Source organism: Gymnodraco acuticeps, unplaced genomic scaffold, assembly GCF_902827175.1.
Source record: "Gymnodraco acuticeps unplaced genomic scaffold, fGymAcu1.1, whole genome shotgun sequence".
NCBI classification, from domain to species: Eukaryota; Metazoa; Chordata; class Actinopteri; order Perciformes; family Bathydraconidae; genus Gymnodraco; species Gymnodraco acuticeps.
Window position 1 is genome coordinate 92,826 of NW_022990510.1, and position 18,842 is coordinate 111,667.

Below are 18,842 nucleotides of genomic sequence, written 5' to 3' on the forward strand. Positions count from 1 at the left end.
TAAATGATTGCTAAGTAAATGATCGCTAAGTAAATGATCGCTAAGTAAATGATCGCTACGTAACGCTACGTAAATGATCGCTAAGTAAATGATCGCTAAGTAAATGATCGCTACGTAACGCTACGTAAATGATGCTACGTGAATGATCGCTAAGTAAATGATCGCTACGTAAATGATCGCTAAGTAAATGATCGCTATGTAATGCTAAGTAAATGATCGCTAAGTAAATGATCGCTAAGTAAATGATCGCTACGTAACGCTACGTAAATGATCGCTAAGTAAATGATCGCTACGTAACGCTACGTAAATGATCGCTAAATAAATGATCGCTATGTAACGCTACGTAAATGATCGCTGAGTAAATGATCGCTAATTAAATGATCGCTAAGTAAATGATCGCTAAGTAAATGATCGCTAAGTAAATGATCGCTAAGTAAATGATCGCTACGTAACGCTACGTAAATGATCGCTACGTGAATGATCGCTAAGTAAATGATCGCTACGTAACGCTACGTAAATGATCGCTAAGTAAATGATCGCTATGTAACGCTACGTAAATGATCGCTACGTAAATGATCGCTACGTAATGCTACGTAACCCTACGTAAATGATCGCTACGTAACGCTACGTAAATGATCGCTACGTAAATGATCCCTGAGTAAATGATCGCTACGTAACGCTAAGTAAATGATCGCTAAGTAAATGATCGCTAAGTAAATGATCGCTAAGTAAATGATCGCTACGTAACGATACGTAAATAATCGCTAAGTAAATGATCGCTATGTAATGCTACGTAAATGATCCTTAAGTAAATGATCGCTATGTAACGCTACGTAAATTATCGCTACGTAAATGATCGCTGAGTAAATGATCGCTAAGTAAATGATTGCAAAGTAAATGATCGCTACGTAATGCTACGTAACCCTACGTAAATGATCGCTACGTAAATGATCGCTACGTAAATGATCGCTACGTAAATGATCCCTGAGTAAATGATCGCTACGTAACGCTAAGTAAATGATCGCTAAGTAAATGATCGCTAAGTAAATGATCGCTAAGTAAATGATCGCTACGTAACGCTACGTAAATGATCGCTAAGTAAATGATCGCTAAGTAAATGATCGCTAAGTAAATGATCGCTAAGTAAATGATCGCTACGTAACGCTACGTAAATGATCGCTACGTAACGCTACGTAAATGATCGCTACGTAACCCTACGTAAATGATCGCTACGTAACGCTACGTAAATGATCGCTAAGTACATTTTCGCTACGTAACGCTACGTAAATGATCGCTACGTGAATGATCGCTACGTAAATGATCGCTAAGTAAATGATCGCTATGTAACGCTACGTAAATGATCGCTAAATAAATGATCGCTATGTAACGCTACGTAAATGATCGCTGAGTAAATGATCGCTAATTAAATGATCGCTAAGTAAATGATCGCTAAGTAAATGAACGCTACGTAAATGATCACTAAGTAAATGATCGCTACGTAACGCTACGTAAATGATCGTTACGTAAATGATCGCTACGTAAATGATCGCTAAGTAATGCTACGTAAATGATCGCTACGTGAATGATCGCTAAATACAGCCTCCAGTAGTGAATCTGTACAGTAAGATGGTTTCCATTGTTGGAGTCTTAAAGAACTTCCTGTTTGTCCTGTGTTTCCTGTCAGCCAAGATGGAGAGTTTGACCCTGAAGGACTCAAAGTCACAGGAGGAAGAGGAGCAGCAGACCTTCGTGGCGTTTGCACGGATCTACAGCGGGGTGGTGAAGAAAGGACAGAGAGTGTTCGTGCTGGGACCGAAGTACGACCCCGCCAAAGGCCTGAGCATGGTACACCAACCAACCATTAGAGAACATGTTCCACACTCTTTCTGTTTGTATAATGTAACATCTGTTATTCATTTGGATCTTTGGACATTTAATCATTAGATTGAATACACTAATGTTAACCGTAAAGTAGTGCTGGGCGGTATACCGTTTCATACCGAATACCATGAACTTTATATCATATGATATGAATTTTTCATATACAACAATACTTGCGGGAAAAATAAAAGTAGCGCAGAACAAGTGGCGAAGGGCGCTCGCACCCGCACCGCTGAAATGCATGCTTCGGTACAGCGTAAAGCATAGTAGCAGTAACGTACTATGTGAAGCAGAATGTAAAGATGGACACTGAAGAACATGAGACATGACACACAAGAAGAACTTGTGCCGAGGAGAGGAGCTGTGTCTGTCGTTTGGAGATATTTTGGATTGAACAAATCTGACATAGACCAAACAAACATTTATTGCAAATTTTGTTGAACTAAAATCGTTGCCCGAGGAGGTAACACAAGTACTTTATCCCACCACCTCAACAGGAAGCACTTATTGGAATACGAAGAATGTATGAAAATAGTATATGTTTCAACAAGAAACGCTGGGGAAATGTCTAAAGTAAAGTCGGGTCAAGTGTCGCTTGAAGACGCATTTTCTCCAGGGACTGCCTGTGATACGAAAAGCAAAACATGGAACGAGGCCGCACACACAATATCATTCTATCTGGCCAAAGACATGGTCCCACTGCATACAGTGGAAAAAGGGTCTTCAGGCCGATGATCAAACCCTGGATCCATAGACATACATACAACTCAGGAGGGCCACCACTGATCAGGTGTTTTTTTGTCGGGCCAAAACGTATAAATGTAAATATATTTCCGATCATTGAAAAATAAATAAATACCGCGATACCGTTATAATTTGGAAAAATACCGTGATATGAGTTTTTTGTCATACCGCCCAGCCCTACCGTAAATCGAATAAGTTATGAGGCCTGGTAAAAAATAATTGCCCAAAGTGTCTCTTCTTAAGGAGAGATTGTCAGGTTTTCTATGATTTTCTTTGGTTTGTTTGTTTGCCTCGCGTCTAAGTGAAATACAAATCCTACTGTTGCTTTTAAGCTCTGGGGCCTCATTTATAAAGGGATATACGCTCAAAAGAGGACGTACGCCAGTTTCTACGCAATGTTTGCGATTTTATAAAAAACAAACTTGACGGGAAAACGTGCGGCCCTCCACGCAAACTCTAACCCATGCGTACGCACTAAGTACAAAAACGGGAGAGACGAGAAACTGCGACACCGTTGGCAGAAGGAAGAATGGAGAGAAATATGTGGAAATAATACCATCAATAAAATGTTACCTCTCATTTATCATATATGAAGAATTCATTTTCAAACATTGATTAAAGCCAATCTTAAAATGATTTAATAAACGCCTGTTTGAGACTCCTCAGTGCACACAAAAACACAACTTGGAGAAATAAATAAATACGGAAATGTTATTGATCACCCCTCGATGATGTTCTCTTGTTAAGAAATGTATTCTCATAAATGATGCGGTAAGCAGGAGGACAGAATTACGTCTAAACTGACGCCGTTTTGCATTTTTATAGGTTGTAGATACGAGCATGGTTTTATATACTATCATGTTTAATCGGGTTTTATGACGTTTGCTAAGACTTGATAAGTCGCTCATAAAACACAGGAGGTATGGAAACTAAGAACACCATATGTGGTCAATTGTACAGCTAATATAACACAACACATTAGTTGTATTTCCTTTAACTGGTAGATTATGGATATATAGTTGCTGATTGACAGCTGGAACACAAACCACCAAATACAAACAAATAATTCAGATCCAGTCGTCATGACTCCACTCCGGAGGGATTCCCCGATCACGTCTTACAGTTTCTCATCAAGGGGGGTCTCCTGTCCCCGGCACAAACACACTGCCTGAGGAAGGCTATTTTGTCATTAACCTTTTTCGGACCACTTATTTATTTATTTTGGTGACGATCCGACCTCCATGCTGCTACTCTGGTTCAAACGGCATCCACCAAACAATATGATTTATCTCCACCTCCCCAAAAGAACCAAATTCTGACACGGTGTGAGATGTCTTTTTTAGCTGTTCTGTCGTCATTTTCTGCGATCTTCTTCATGCTGTCAGTCAGAATGAATGAATTAATGGGCGTTTCTTTGACTATTTATAGGCAAATATGGGTGTTACGTGAAGCCCGCAAAAGCTGCGCCGCATTTCGAGTTGATTGTGATTTATAAAGGGAAACCGGCGAAGGATGTGCCGTACGCAAGTCCTGTGCCGGTACGCGGTCTTTTATGAATCGGAAAATGTCTGCGTATTTATTTGCTTTGTCCTACGTAAGCAACCTTCCCACGTCAATCCTACGCAAATCTTTATAAATGAGGCCCCTGGTCAGTTTGTTGTTCTGACTGGCTTTACATTTCTTTTTAAACAGGAGCTTTAATGACAATGTCACAGAGTCAGAGCTCTTCCACAGGGGAAATCAAGTCATGGGGCAAGTCAGAAAACTCCTCACTTGACTTTATTGAGTCAGAAAATAAATAGCAGTTTAATCAACAAAAAATACCAACCCGATCCTAAAAGACAAATGTAAAAAAAGGAAACTTAGTATCGATATGTATAAAGAGACAAAGACTTGAATATTCTGTATTTAGAGAAATGGTTTGGAGTCGTGACTCAGACAGGATCTGCTTATTTGCTCATTTGTCACATTTAACGGTGCCAATTTGCTAAAATGTGAACAAATAAAGGCTTAAAATAAGGGTGCACAGTATCACACATGTGTAAATCCTCATGAGCACTTTTCTCTCTCCTCCAGCTGCCGGGGGGCTGCATGGCCTCAGACTGTGTTCCTGAGGTCCCTCACATGAGCTGCTGCTCCATGGAGAGCCTGTACCTGCTGATGGGCCGAGACCTGGAGGAGCTGCAGCAGGTGCCTGCCGGGAACGTGCTGGGTAGGAGTCTGTTTCTGCTTTCTGCTTACTGCACTTCAGTGGCTGTTCCTAGTCTCACCCAACCAGAGTTCTGGAGCATGTGAGCACGATGGAGGCACATGCATCGAACCCAAACCTTTTGTTATGTTTTTGTGGCAATGAGATAATAGAAACCTATATTTCTGCTGTGAAAATATTAAGAAACTGGTTACATTTTAAAACATTTTACAGATACCTAATCGTTTATCAATTTCATTTTTTGTTGACTCCCCAAATAGGCCATACATGTATTGGTTCCAGATTGACATTCTGCATAATAATATTCTGGGTGTCATTGGATTTTTGACTATTGGTTGTTTGTACAAAACCTCTGAAGTTTCAACCTTAGCTTTGGGGAGTATAATGAGCATATTTCACTTTTTTTTTACATTTAACAAGACAATTATTCAAGTAATTGAGAAACAACACGTCACATGAATCAATAGTGTGAGTTTGAATCTCTTCTTTTTAAAGTTGAATGTGTATGGGGTGAGTAATGAACTACAGGACATATCTGGTTCAAAGCTTTCTACATTTTGGCATCAGTCTCAAAAACGCATACAGGTTAACTCTGGTGTGTGTTTGCCTGTACAGTACACAGTCTGTAGAATGTGGCATGTGCTGATTGTTACTTTGTGAACTATTGATCTGACCTCACATAAATGTTCCTGAGCACTTAGAGCAGAGTGCTGCTCACACTGAGAGAACGTCTGAATTATGAAGGAGACGTGCATTAGGATATTGATATTGTCATCAGTCGCTATGGGACTGGAGCGGAATTCACAAAAGGAACAAGTTGTCAATAAGTGGGCATCAAATATCTCTCCTGGGCTCACAGAGGGGCCTGAAGTGATGTGTGGAGGGGCCTTCACAGTTCTGAGCCTCGGATCCAACATGGTCAGGCTTTGTGACTTTCAGTACCACTGATTTGCTATGCAACGCTAAGGGTATACTTTATGAACTGTGTAATGATATTTTGTTGAATGTTGACTGATATAAAAACAGTTTCACGCTCAAAATCTAAATAACGTCCTGTATAAGTCATGTTCTCATCATATTGGAACCAGGAAAATGTATAAAACAAACCTAACCTCTCGGGAGGAAAATCTCAGGTTTCTTTCATGATACAACATTGTATTGATTCTTTGGACAACAATAAGATATTTGCCAGTAACAAGAAATCTTTGATATTTGATTGGATGGTACTAGCATTTCTCGCTGACTGCGATATGTATCAGTTTGGATTTTGCAGTGATGGTATTATTGAATTAAGATATGAATCCAGATGGATGGATTGTTACAGCCATATTAATATGGTGTGTGGGAAATCAGATTTAAAGGATGCCTGTGATGTGCTTCGAACTGTGCTATGGTCAGTAATGATTGGATGCCTTAGCTTTAACTTTAGTGCAGAGGATCCCCTCAACCCTTTTTCCTGTTTCTTCATGAGTGGAATTACATTTCGAACAGATAGTCATAGTCTCCGAGCAGAGGTGTACAGAAACTAAGTACATTTACTCAAGTGCTGTACTGGACTACAATTTTGAGATACTTTTACTTTACTAGAGTATTTCCACTTTAGGTTACTTTGTACTTCTACCCACTACAATTCAGAGGTAAATCATGTACTTTAACTCCACTACATGTATTTAATACCTTTAGTTACTTTACAGATTTGGATTAATGATGTGAAATATAATCAAGCTGCACATTCACCGTGTGTGTGTGAACCCCTCCAGGCCTTGGTTAGACCCCCATTATTATCTGACGGCTGGAGCAAGTAATTGGAAAGGGAGAGAACTACCCACACCACACACCCCTCACAAGAGTACACACACCTCCTCATTTGATGTGGGAAACATGACGGCACATGTATGTGAATCTGCACTGCACACACTGTCGTGGGAGTGAGGCCCCTCTACTGGGGATGTTTTTAAATGAATACCAGATCACACACACACACACAGACAAAGGAAGGCAGCTGTTCCTCCGTATGCTCTGGATTGTACCGCCCTCCCTCCTCCGTTTACCGCCAGCTGTTTGAAACAACAGTCTCTGTAAATGAGGATCTCCCATCATGCTCTCTGTCAGACAACCATCTATCATTCATTCATTCTAGACTCAAGGTGAGTTCCAGGTTTCACCGAGCATAGGTTGGACAAGCCGTGATGTCATTAATTATCAGTGTGATCAGAGAACTTAAAAATATTTTCAGACAGTTTTTGGGGGGTATGTTTATCAGGCGTTGCTTTTAATTGCATATAAAGCTCTCCTATCTTTGTTACACAAACCTCGAAGTGTTTCTATGAGCCCTTTACTGTGCGCCTGCTGGTGCCCTGAGTGAAGTCGTATCTCTCTCCTCTGCTCACATGAACAGACGCAGTCTCTAAAAGCTTCTCCACATCAGATCATATTCTTCCTGCTGAGAAGCCTCCAGCTCTCATGTTCATGTTGATTTCTCATAAACGATCACAGCATGCTGCGTCTGATTAATCTTCTCTTTTATGAGCATTGAGAGTTTTTCAGCTCGCTTGAGAGACATACTGTTGATGAATACTCAAGACTTTGTTCCTCTTCTTTATTTTGGAAACAGTCAGCGTGGATTCAAGTATAGTTTGGGGTGGGGTCTGTTTTGGTTTTGGCTTGGTCCTTTAAATTCAGTGAAGGGAGATCTTTATGCTACTACATTGTGCTCTTTTTTTCCAAAATATTTGTATTCACATGAAAAAAGTGTAACAGCGCATTACAGCAAATACGTCATTTTCATATTTTTTTACAAAAGAACCCTTACCCACTTTCCCTCAATCCAGCCCCATCCCAACCCATCCCACCGGCCCGTCTCCCGGAGCAGTACATCAATTACATACCAAATTATATATACACACACGCACACACACACACACACACACACACACACACACACACACACCACACACACACACACACACACACACACACACACACACACACACACACACACACACACACACACACACACACACACACACACACACACACCACACACACACACACACACACACACACACACACACACACACACACACATACACACACACACACACACACACACACACACACACACACACACACACATACACACACACACACACACACATACACACATACACACATACACACACACACACATACACACACACACTACACACCTACACACACACACACACACACACACACACACTAACACATATATCAAGGGATGTCACACGGGCTGCATGTGTGGTGGACTGGGGAGTAATCGTAGCCACATTTTAAAAGAGGGAGGTAAAGGAGATTTCCACAAAAGAAGGATTTTCCTACGAGCAATCAAGGAGGTAAAGGCAATGACATTGGTTTGAGTGTTTGTAATGTTGATTCCATCTGGGGGCCTACCGAAAATAGCTACATGAGGGGATGGAGAGATGTTTAGACCTACAATTTCAGAAATACAATCGAAGAAAGATTGCCAGAAGCTAGATAATTTAGGGCACGACCAGAACATGTGAGTCAGGTCGCAGGGGGCCTGGGAGCATCTATCACACCGGTCATCCAATCTATCTGGATAAATCCTGGAGAGCTTAGCCTTGCTATAATGTAGTCTATGGAGAACTTTAAACTGTATTAGGCTGAGTCTAGCGCAACTGGAGGATGAGTTAACGGCTCTCAGGGCCTTCTTCCAAAAGTCATCAGAGAAGGTGGTCTGTAGTTCCTTTTCCCAATTAGTTCTAATCTCGTTAATGGCAGATTCATCAATCGGAGAAAAAAGATCAGAGACATGGCGCCTACATAAAGTTCTTGCTTTAAGTACAAGATCCACTCCACTGGGAGGCAGGGATTGGGGGAATTGTGGAGAGTGGGTCTTAACAAAATCCCTTAGTTGAAAGTATCTAAAAAAATCGGATCCTTTTAAATCAAAGGCAACCTGTAGTTGGTCAAAACTGGCAAACAGGCTATGAATGTATAACTCCCCTATGCAGCGGAGGCCTTCCCTCTCCAAGTGGGAACATCGGGGGTCAATTGTGGCCTGCATTGTGGTCTTTAATGTTCATTTTGGCACCCACCTTTAATGAAGGCAATTTAATACAATTTGTTTAATATACTTGTCATGAATGCACCTTAAATTACAGTTGTATGTATCAGAGGTTACTTTTTAGTTTGAGTTTAATCTGATTTAAATCTTAGAATTTGTATTGTCGGTGAATATTTGTTGCTTTGGGGAAGGCCATTTTCTGTTTTATGTATTAGACACCTCTTGGATAAACCAGAACACTGACTGTGTGGCAGACCTGATCACTCTCTGTACTGTGGCTTAATGGACGGTTTGAAGAGGCCCTATTGTTCTTCTAGTGGTGTTCCCTCTCCTGTATTGGGTTCTATGGTTGTTAGTGCATGTACATGGTCTGCAAAGGCTGACATCCTCACAGAATAGAGCCATTTTCAACTCATACTCATACAGGGGTGTGTTGTTTAGGTGTCCACATACGTTGCCATACAGTGGCAGTGTGTTTATAGATCTCAAACTGCACTAGAGAAGGCAGCAGAGCAGTAAGAAACACCTTTACATTTTAAGAGTTTCTAGACCAGACTTGTTGGACTGAATTGTTTTCACTCTTATCTTTCAGTTTAAACATCTTTACCACTTAATGCATCTTTAATGAAAAAACAGACAACCTTGAATCTTTTGGTTGAATATTTCCCCGTAAAAGGAGGAATGGTATATATTAGAGCTGATACACTCACAGCCATGGAGACTTTAACAAAAGGCCTTTGTTTAATTCTCTTCAGTGTTTTCCATTAGCAGCACAGTGAGTGGCAGCCAGCGCTGGGTTTATCTGTGACTGCAGCTGAGGCCGAGCACACGGCGGCCGCATGCTGTTTGATGGAGAGCTCACCGAGTCCAGCAGCTTGTCACAGGGGTTAAAGACGTGGGCTACATCACATTCTCAGGCTCATCAGGCTTAATGTAAAGCAGCTGTCTGCAGAGACGCAGCCACAGCCGAGTCATCCGAGTCCATCCTCTGGGTGGAAAAAAGGAAAAGGCAGTCTGAGCAGAATGAATGATGCTGATTCAACACTGGGCGACTTTATGAAAACATTTGTTCTGCATTAGGCCTCTCTGTGTGCCAGCGGTGACTGAGCGTCCCAGATCTTTAGCAGAACACAGCGACTGAATGATTTTACTGATGCTAACCACACAGAGCAGCGGAGTTCAGCTCAGTGCAGCGCATCACATCATGAATAATGAACTCTCAGACAGGAGAACATCTCTTATTTATTCGGTTGATTCTTCTGTTTGGGAGTACAGTCAGGTGGAGTGAATGTTTATTTTTGGGGATCTGTGCCTGGTTGCATAACATTTCTTTTTCCGTTTTCAACCAGCATTTTGGATTTGTTTTTCTGTTTCACTCATGGTCAGATGATTTGAAATGAATTATGTCTGTGCTGTGAAATATGTATTTACTTTTCCAGTGATGCTGGAAATCTCCTCAACCCAGAGTCAGTGTTGATGGTCTGTATGAATTTTAGTAAGAGCAAAGATACTGTCAAATCAAGATGTGTTTAGCATAGCATAACAACTGTTAGTAGGTGGGAAACAACTACTCTGTCAACATCCCTGTATTGTATTTAACCTGTTCAATAACGGCTAAGGGCCACATAATGCCTTTTTCTGGGAGAAATGTTGCTGGCAGTGTGCTAAGGACTGCCTGCTCCCAGCATTTTATCAAAATAATGCTCCAATCATTTGTCTGACAGCATATCACTGCTGGTGTATGACAGACCAGCTTTGCTCCTTTGGATGTTTTTATCGGTTTGTGCTCGATATATTTGTTTGACATTGGAAGATGCTAGCTCTCACACTTTGTTTGAATGAGCTTTACTGTTGAGTCTGACAGCCATAGACTGTGGAGGGCAACTGCGTACAGATTAAATAACAATACCACCGGCAGACAATGCTGGGTCCACCAGCCGATCAGATACAAAAACCAGGCTTTTTTATGTCTGAAAGACACGGTCAAAAACCAGCTTCTTCTCCAATTTCTACCGTGACGTCTGTATGCGGCGGTATGCGATCTGTTCATGTTCGATTACATTTCAAAAAGACGCTGCTGCTCAGAAAAAGGCTCTAGTGAAAATGGGCCCTAATGAGACTTGACCATTGGAACTACAAAAGAGACTCACCTCGTTTTGGACCATGTAATATGGTTGTGCAACCAGATTTGGAAGCTTTATATTATTCAGGGCACCTTTAGAACCAGAAAAGGGAAAATCAGAAAATCTGGTTTTGTATAACTTGTACCCTAATCTCCCTTATTCCGAGAAATTTGAGAAACTGGAGTTTCAAGTGGTATGCAGACGCCGCCAACCTCCTCCTCTGTATATCCCTCCTGCGGGACCTGATGTGGTGCACACACAACAGCGAGATGAAGTGGACTCAAGTTGAAGACCTTGAGTTAACGCCAGTTACCCAGAGCTACTGAGTGTAAAACCCTCAGAGTTCTGGGTTCTGGTTCTGTCTTTAGTTCCACCGTGTTTAAAAACAAAAGGTTTCAGATATAAGCCACTATAATGTGGAGGCGTGTGGTGCAGTGGATAGAGCCTTGGTGTTGGGATCAGGGGGTCACAGGTTCAAACCCCACTGCAGTCAGCATGTCGTTGTGTCCCTGAGACTCTTCACCCCAAATTTCTCCTGTGGGGATTGCCCACAGTATTGAGTATGTAAGTCGCTTTGGATAAAAGCGTCTAACAAGTGACATGTAATGTAATGTAATAATGTTGCACCCTTATGGCGACACCAGGACATTGTCATTGTTATGCACTATGAAATACCTAATATAGATAACACTTACATGTTATGACTTTCTGGTTATTCACTTTTAGAGAAAAGCCCTACCTTTAGACACACCACAATTGATTTTAAAATGTTTTTTGGGTGGAAATAAATTGCAATCTTCCTACGTACGTTCATGTAAATCACAGCTTTCAAAACTATACGTCTTTTGTCAGTCCACTAGCGACCAAAAGACACTTTTAGCTGGATATATTGAAGAAAAAAAAAGTACCACTACAGTATCAGGGGGCTGCGGGGTGGGAGGTCAATAACTTTTTCGCTGCATGCTTGCAGACTTCCATTGTCTCACTGGCCAGCGCCATTTTAAACTCTTGGACCTGCCTGTAGAATCTGCTTGACGGCATTGAACTCGTTGTAAACAATAATTAAAATAAGCCTTGCACAATCCAGAGACGTGGATACATACAAAACTATTCAAAGACTGCATTATTATACCTCACGATTATTACATTCATTTAAATTAAATTAAAAGAGTATACAACTTTCTTTTAATATTTATTTTGGATTAAAAAAAAAATCAGTACCAGAACAGAGATTCTTGTGCACTCTGTGTTAGCGGCAGTGAGTTATCTGATTCTCCTGACTCCCTCGCCTCTCTCACTCGTCCTTGACACAGTTTCCAGTCCCAGCCGAGCCTGCTGGGATCCCAGTGCCCAGAAACATCCTCCACCTCATCAGTCCTCTACACGCTCCTCTCACCTCCCTCTCTCCTCCACTGCACTTTTCTTCACTGTATCTCTGTCTGCATACTCTCATCCTGACTGCTCTAGATTGCCTTTTCTCCTGAAACATATAGAGCTTTACATTTCATATCAACACATCTGTTCGTCTGTTTGAGCAAAGATATAGCTATATGAAGAAAACTTAGATGAGGAAATGAAAATAAATGAGTCCCACAGTGGGGGACATTTACAGTGTTATAGAAAAATTGGCAAAGCAGGCAAAAAAGGCATGCAATAATAATCAAAAGCACATATTAGTAATAAAAGACAGATAAGTACACAACCATGGCTAAAAAATAAGTAGCAGCGATTTAAGCAAAACTAAGTGACATAAATAGCATATTAAAGTATTGCGACCTTAGAACCTTGGGTGTAGGCGTGTCTGGCTGCCCTCAGTCTTTGTGTGAACCATGCGGTGCTGCAGCGCTCACACAGCCAATAGATGGCGTGAGTGATGATCAGTGGAAGAGGAAGGCTGCTTCACATGTTGGCCTCTACCTCTCTACACAGAGGAACAAAGGCTGAGGCTGTAACACACAGGATGTGACAGTGACTGTTCTACAGATGGATGTGGAGCACAGCTCTTCATTGATGATGGAATCTCAACATGATTACTGGATATAAATGATGGAACTGCTTCACACATTTAACAGCTGATAGTGTTTGGTTTAACCTTAAATGAGAATTGCTAGAATTAACCCTTTACAAATGACTTTGACTCAAATGTTAAATCAGTACAGCAGACACACCCCCTCGTTGAGTGTCAGTCACTGATTGGACGCTACAGACAGATAACAGAGTAAACTAAAGACTGCACTCTGAAAGAATACATCTTGAAAAATAAATATTAATCTTTTGACGATCTGTTGTTTCTCGCATTGACTTTGATTATGGATACATTAAACTCGGAGAGAGGGGAGATGAGTTTGTCAGCTAGAAAACAAATGTACAAACTGTGAAAAGTCTCTATAGCTGTTAAATCAGACTGACAGGAGTGATGGAGACTTGGGGTGTACCTTCAGAGAGAGGCTACAGATGAAGCACTCCAGATCAGACTCAGATGGGTGTGTCCCAGTCAAAAGCCCAGCGGATCCCAGTGGCTGGGGGTGTTGCCAAATTGCTAGAGGGCGTTGCCCAATTTCCCCATTTGTTCAATTACAGGATTTAACTATGAGATGGTGCTTCATTCACAAAATACACAAAGACAACTGGGTGTTGATGAACTTAGTCTGTTTGCAATGATAAAAATAATAATAATGAGAAACTATGAAATAAGAAATGAATAAAACTAAAATATAATTATCATATCATTTATTATAATGTATTGTATTATTAAGTAATATCATACATTAACCCCATTATAGCAGATGCCACATTGAATGGATGAACACATTTATGCATCAATAATTACAACAGAGCATTTCTAAATACAAGTTGTAAAAATACTTATATGTATTTAATATTAACCCTTTGGAGTCAACCGTCACGCCGGCGTGATCAGATCACATGACCTGTGCCGCATAAAAACAACAGTCCGGACAACATTGCCGTGTGTTTCTGTCGAAAGTACTGGCTTGGAACGATATCCCAGTCTTTGTTTCATGCAAAAAGACCCAGTAAACACGGAGAGACGATGATATAAAGTTAATACATTTCAAAAGTATGAAAAATGGAAGCACATATTTGAATATCTTCGCCGTATTTGATCATTTTACGAAACGGAAAATACTGGAAACTGTAGATCAGGGGTAGGCAAGTAAGTTTGGCCGTGGGCCAATTTTTTGCTGAGCCGCAAGATGGCGGGCCAGAACATAATCAAAGCCTAATTCAAGGAATTGATTTTGGTAAGAGGGCGCAGCGCCCCTGTTCCCCGGTTCAGAAAAAACTCTATCACTGATAACCCTCCCCATCAACACTCTGATGCGCAGTCAGATCCGCTGATTGGTTCACTGATGATATAGGCGCCCAATCCAGAGCCTCTGGCTAGACCAGCCCAAAGGGAGGCTCGTCCTCTCTAGCCCCATTTCAGTCCCAAAGCCAGGGCTATTATCTGTATTTTAACAGACTTATCTTTTAAATTGAGGTGTATTTATTGTTCTCTTCAAAGTACATTTTTCTCTGAAATTGTAGGGAGGATGGTCCTCCCTTTCCTCAATGGACGAGCCTGCACTGAGTAAAGTTATTAACTAGGTAGCAGTGTTATTTAACATACTTTTATTCTGATAAGTATTGTCAAGTTCTCTGGGTTTTTGGCATTTATTTGAGTGTTTGCCCACATTTGAGAGGCTTGAGGGACAACTGGAATCCTTTTTCCTTTTCTTTATTTCAACTTTTCAAGGACACATTAGGATTCATTCAGGTTGAAAACCTTTAAAAAAGACCAAAGGACAAAATAAATCAATTACAGCATGTTTTGCTTAGCAATTTAATATATTATAACCTAAATTAATCAGTAACCAAGTATTTTACTCAAACTCAATGTATTTAATAGTTAAATAAGTACTTTAATTGACCTGGTTCCCCCCAACCACACATTTGCCATATGTGACCCACTCTATCGAAATCAGTCGGAAGTCGCAACGGCTCATTTCAAAATAAACGTGGATTTGCGTAAACAAATAGTTTTTCGGGGATCGGGTGTTTTGTTTGATTTTAAATAAACAAAGTATTGGCTTTCAGAATATGACATTTTTATTTCCAAAATCACACGATAAATACATGTTTGAAGCTTGTAAAGGGAAGATGACAGCTCTCCCTCCACTCTGCTCTTCCACAGCGCCGCTTCCCCTCCCTCCGCTGACATTATGAATGTAAGCGGATATGTCAGGACAGAATTTATTTTACCGGACACATTTGAAACTTACCGGTCATGTTTCAATAATAATAATAAGAATGGTGTAGCAGAGTTTCCGTTAGCAGGTAATCACCGGACTATGACCGGATATGCTGATGTTTAAAACTCAGTTAATGGGGCTCATTTTTATATTGCTTCAGTTTATAATCGTTACAGATCGAAAAGTTCAGATTCATTTTTCAATAAATGATTCCACAAACAACAAACAACATAATTATTACATTCAAACAAACTACTTGTAGTAGATGAAGTACATTATTCAAAAGTTTACATTAACTTTGAATAATAACACGGGAGAAACGGATGCTCTCTTTTCCTCTCTCCCTCCCTCTCTCTCCTGACAGCCCGTCAGTTTCTCCTGCAGCTCGCTAAACAGTGGGCGGGGCTTCAGGTGATCATGCAGAGCAGCGTGTCTCCATCAGACTCAGCAGCTGATCTGATCTCTCTCTCGGGTCCGGTTACACTTCACTCGCGTTTATGTCCATATCGATCAGATCCAGCTCTCCTGATCGGCCTTTATGGAGAGCACCGATCAAACTATTAAGAGTGAATATCGGCCGATAATGACCGGCGGCCGATCAATCAGCGGCTAACGGAAACCCTGATGTGCGACTGTCGGTCCTATGTTGTAAAAAAAAAAAAATAAATAATAATATTTTATTTTTGATTCTCAAAATTACGGGCCAAATATTATTGCTGGCGGGCCAACAATGGCCCGCGGGCCGCCTGTTGCCGACCCATGCTGTAGATCCTGCTCAACAGGATGTATATGTGTATTTCTGTCGAAAGTACTGGCTTGAAACTATATGCCAGTCTTTGTTTCATGCAAAAAGACAATAAATCAATACAATAAATCAAAATCCAGTAGGCTACCATTCCGAAATCCCCAGTAATATTAGACACTAATAATACAGTAAACTATTAACACTGTACATATTATTGTTTGCCCGTGGGATTAGGATGATCGGTAGTGAGACCCGTGCTGCATTTTCCTCCGGTCGGATGTGATATAAAAACAAAGCGATTATTTGTGTTGTTGTAAACTCACGTGGATTAAATTTAGTGCATTCATTTCAACTCGCGAATATATGATACATTAAATGATCGTGAGGATGATGATTGAAAATCGTTTGTTTGAGCCTGGATGCATTTCCTGATCTAAAAACATAGCGATGGTTTTGTACTTACGCCAACGTGAATTAAACATTATTTTGTTAAATAAAAACATGGGGATGTTTAGTAAATGATTACATGTCTCTTATTTAGCACAGAATATGATCCTATCCGTGACATATGGATCTTAACAAATATCCGCTATATCAGATACCTGTAGATCAGCTGTTTATTTCACATGAGTTCCAGTGTGGCAGCTTTTTAATCACGGCTCCCCCTGGTGGATCCATTATCCATTGCAGCTGGTTTCATTATAATTAAATGTATTTATCAAGGGGGCGTTTCAAGTCCTGCGGGGGGGTTTTCCTTTTCAGCAGGGGCCCACCCCGTGCCGATCACGGACCCGCACGGGTAGGCGTCTGAAATGGAGCGCTCCATCTGTAGCTCACATTTAACAGCCTCACCCAAATGTTCCTACCAGTACAAGCACAAGGCAAACTGGAGCCTTTCTTTTTAACACTGAACAGAGATTCTCTGTGTTAGCGGCAGTGAGTTATCTGATTCTCCTGACTCCCTCGCCTCTCTCACCTCTAAGCTGTTCAATTTGGATTTCATAGCAGAGATGCTGTTCAGTTTTAAATACGATGTTCATGTGTTGCCTTTCTTAGAAATTGCTCTGTGTTTGTACAGTGTAATACACACAGTTTTTCAGTTATCTTTATTTTATTATGAGAATAGTAGAAATGCACTTGGCCCAGTGTCTGCATGTTAATGCACTTCCTAATGGGAACATATGTGGCACACAGCATACTGGATCAGTCACAGGAAGCCCTTCCCCAGAGACACCCAGCCGGGTGATGTGATGAGTGCAGATGTAAAAGTAAAAATAAAATAATCTCATTTGATCAGCATCTGTTTAAACTCACTGATGGCTACGCTGCACACTTTCCAACTCTGCTGGATATTCACTTTCTTGACTAGAGTATCCCAAACCTCGACAGTTTTATGAAATTCTTCAAACAACAGACATGAAACTCCCGTATTATATCTGCTCTCTGATAACACAGAGAGTTGCAAGCAGCTATTGTCTGAGATTGCATGATGTAGTATTGTTAGATGTGCCAAGAGCAAGGACTGTCTTAGGTAAGACAGCTTTTATGTGCGCAGCTCCATTTGCTTGGAACAGTCTTCAGCAAGAATTGAAACTGAGCAATCTCATTCCTCTGCATGTTTTTAAAGCTAGGCTAAATGAAATGCTTGTTGATACTATGGGCACTTGTAAATGTCTATAACTATGTAAATGTATCCTGTAAATATAATGTATGATGTATTTTATTGTTTTATGTTTCATGTGGAACCTATATGCTGCAGGTCTCCCTTGAAAAAGAGATCTATGATCTCAATGGGACCAATCTGGTTAAATAAAGGTTTGAAATGAAATGAAATGAAATGAAGCCAAGCTGCAGTTCTTAGCCTGCTAGTTCCTGTCCACCGCTGCTTTGGCCACAAAATGCATGTATCATTTGTTAGGCAGATTTAATTGATTTTATTCTGACTGTGCTGTAAGCAGTTAATCAGCAGACACTGTTGGGTATAGGGTAGAGGGGTAAAAAAGGACAATAATGAATGGCATTGAAGGCAATCATGTGCAAACAGAGGGGATATACTCAGATCTTGTACTTGAGTAAAAGTAGAAGTACCAGAGTATAGGAATCAGAGTTCCCGTTAGAATATTTCTTCGCCGGTCAACATGTCCGTTAAAGTTTAAATCTTCCGGACAAAATGAGAAAAGTGCCGGTCAAAGGTCTTTGTTATTTATTGAGCTTTAAAACAAATTGAAATGATTCAATATTAAACTAATTATAGTAGATTAACTACATTATTCAAAAGTGAACAGTAACTTATAATAACACGGGAATAATAAACGGAGCTCTCTCCCTCTCCTGACAGCCCGTCAGTATCATGCAGCTCGCGGATCAGTAATGTGTGACCCGACAGTAAAACTAAACTTATCTATAACTAGTTACGGTAGTTTGAGAGGTCATTAAAATAGCTACGTGTGATATTCTAACCTGAAGTGTGTGTTTTGTCCGCTCACCGCTGATCATCCAGAGCTGCGTGTCGACTCGTCAGCAGCAGCTGATCTCTCTCTCCCGTCAGATTAGACTTCACTCGCGTTTATGTCCATATCGATCAGATCCAGCTAGTTCTAGCTAATGATAGGACTACCTGCTTATTAAAAGACACCTAAACAATAAGTGTCGCTATGCAACCGGGTGAGGCCACAAAGTATAGCGCAGCATTTGTTTACATGCCCACCGGAACCCCGAGGCATTACCAACAGATCAACCCATACAGGACATCTCTTTCTCCACATTACGTGTTAGACATTAGAATTGACTATTCTTGTCTGTCACATACTCTGCTTGT

At 40.8% G+C, this 18,842-nt stretch overlaps 1 protein-coding gene across 2 annotated transcripts in view; it reads left to right on the forward strand.

Annotated features, from left to right (window-relative positions):
* The window catches only part of efl1 (elongation factor like GTPase 1), a 150,273-nt gene that overhangs the window by 45,042 nt on the left and 86,389 nt on the right, over nt 1-18,842 (forward strand). For both annotated transcript variants that reach the window (XM_034226973.1, XM_034226974.1), the window contains exons 14-15: nt 1,685-1,845; nt 4,702-4,837. In XM_034226973.1, coding sequence (XP_034082864.1) covers nt 1,685-1,845; nt 4,702-4,837 — 297 coding nt within the window. The remainder of the gene's footprint in view (nt 1-1,684; nt 1,846-4,701; nt 4,838-18,842) is intronic.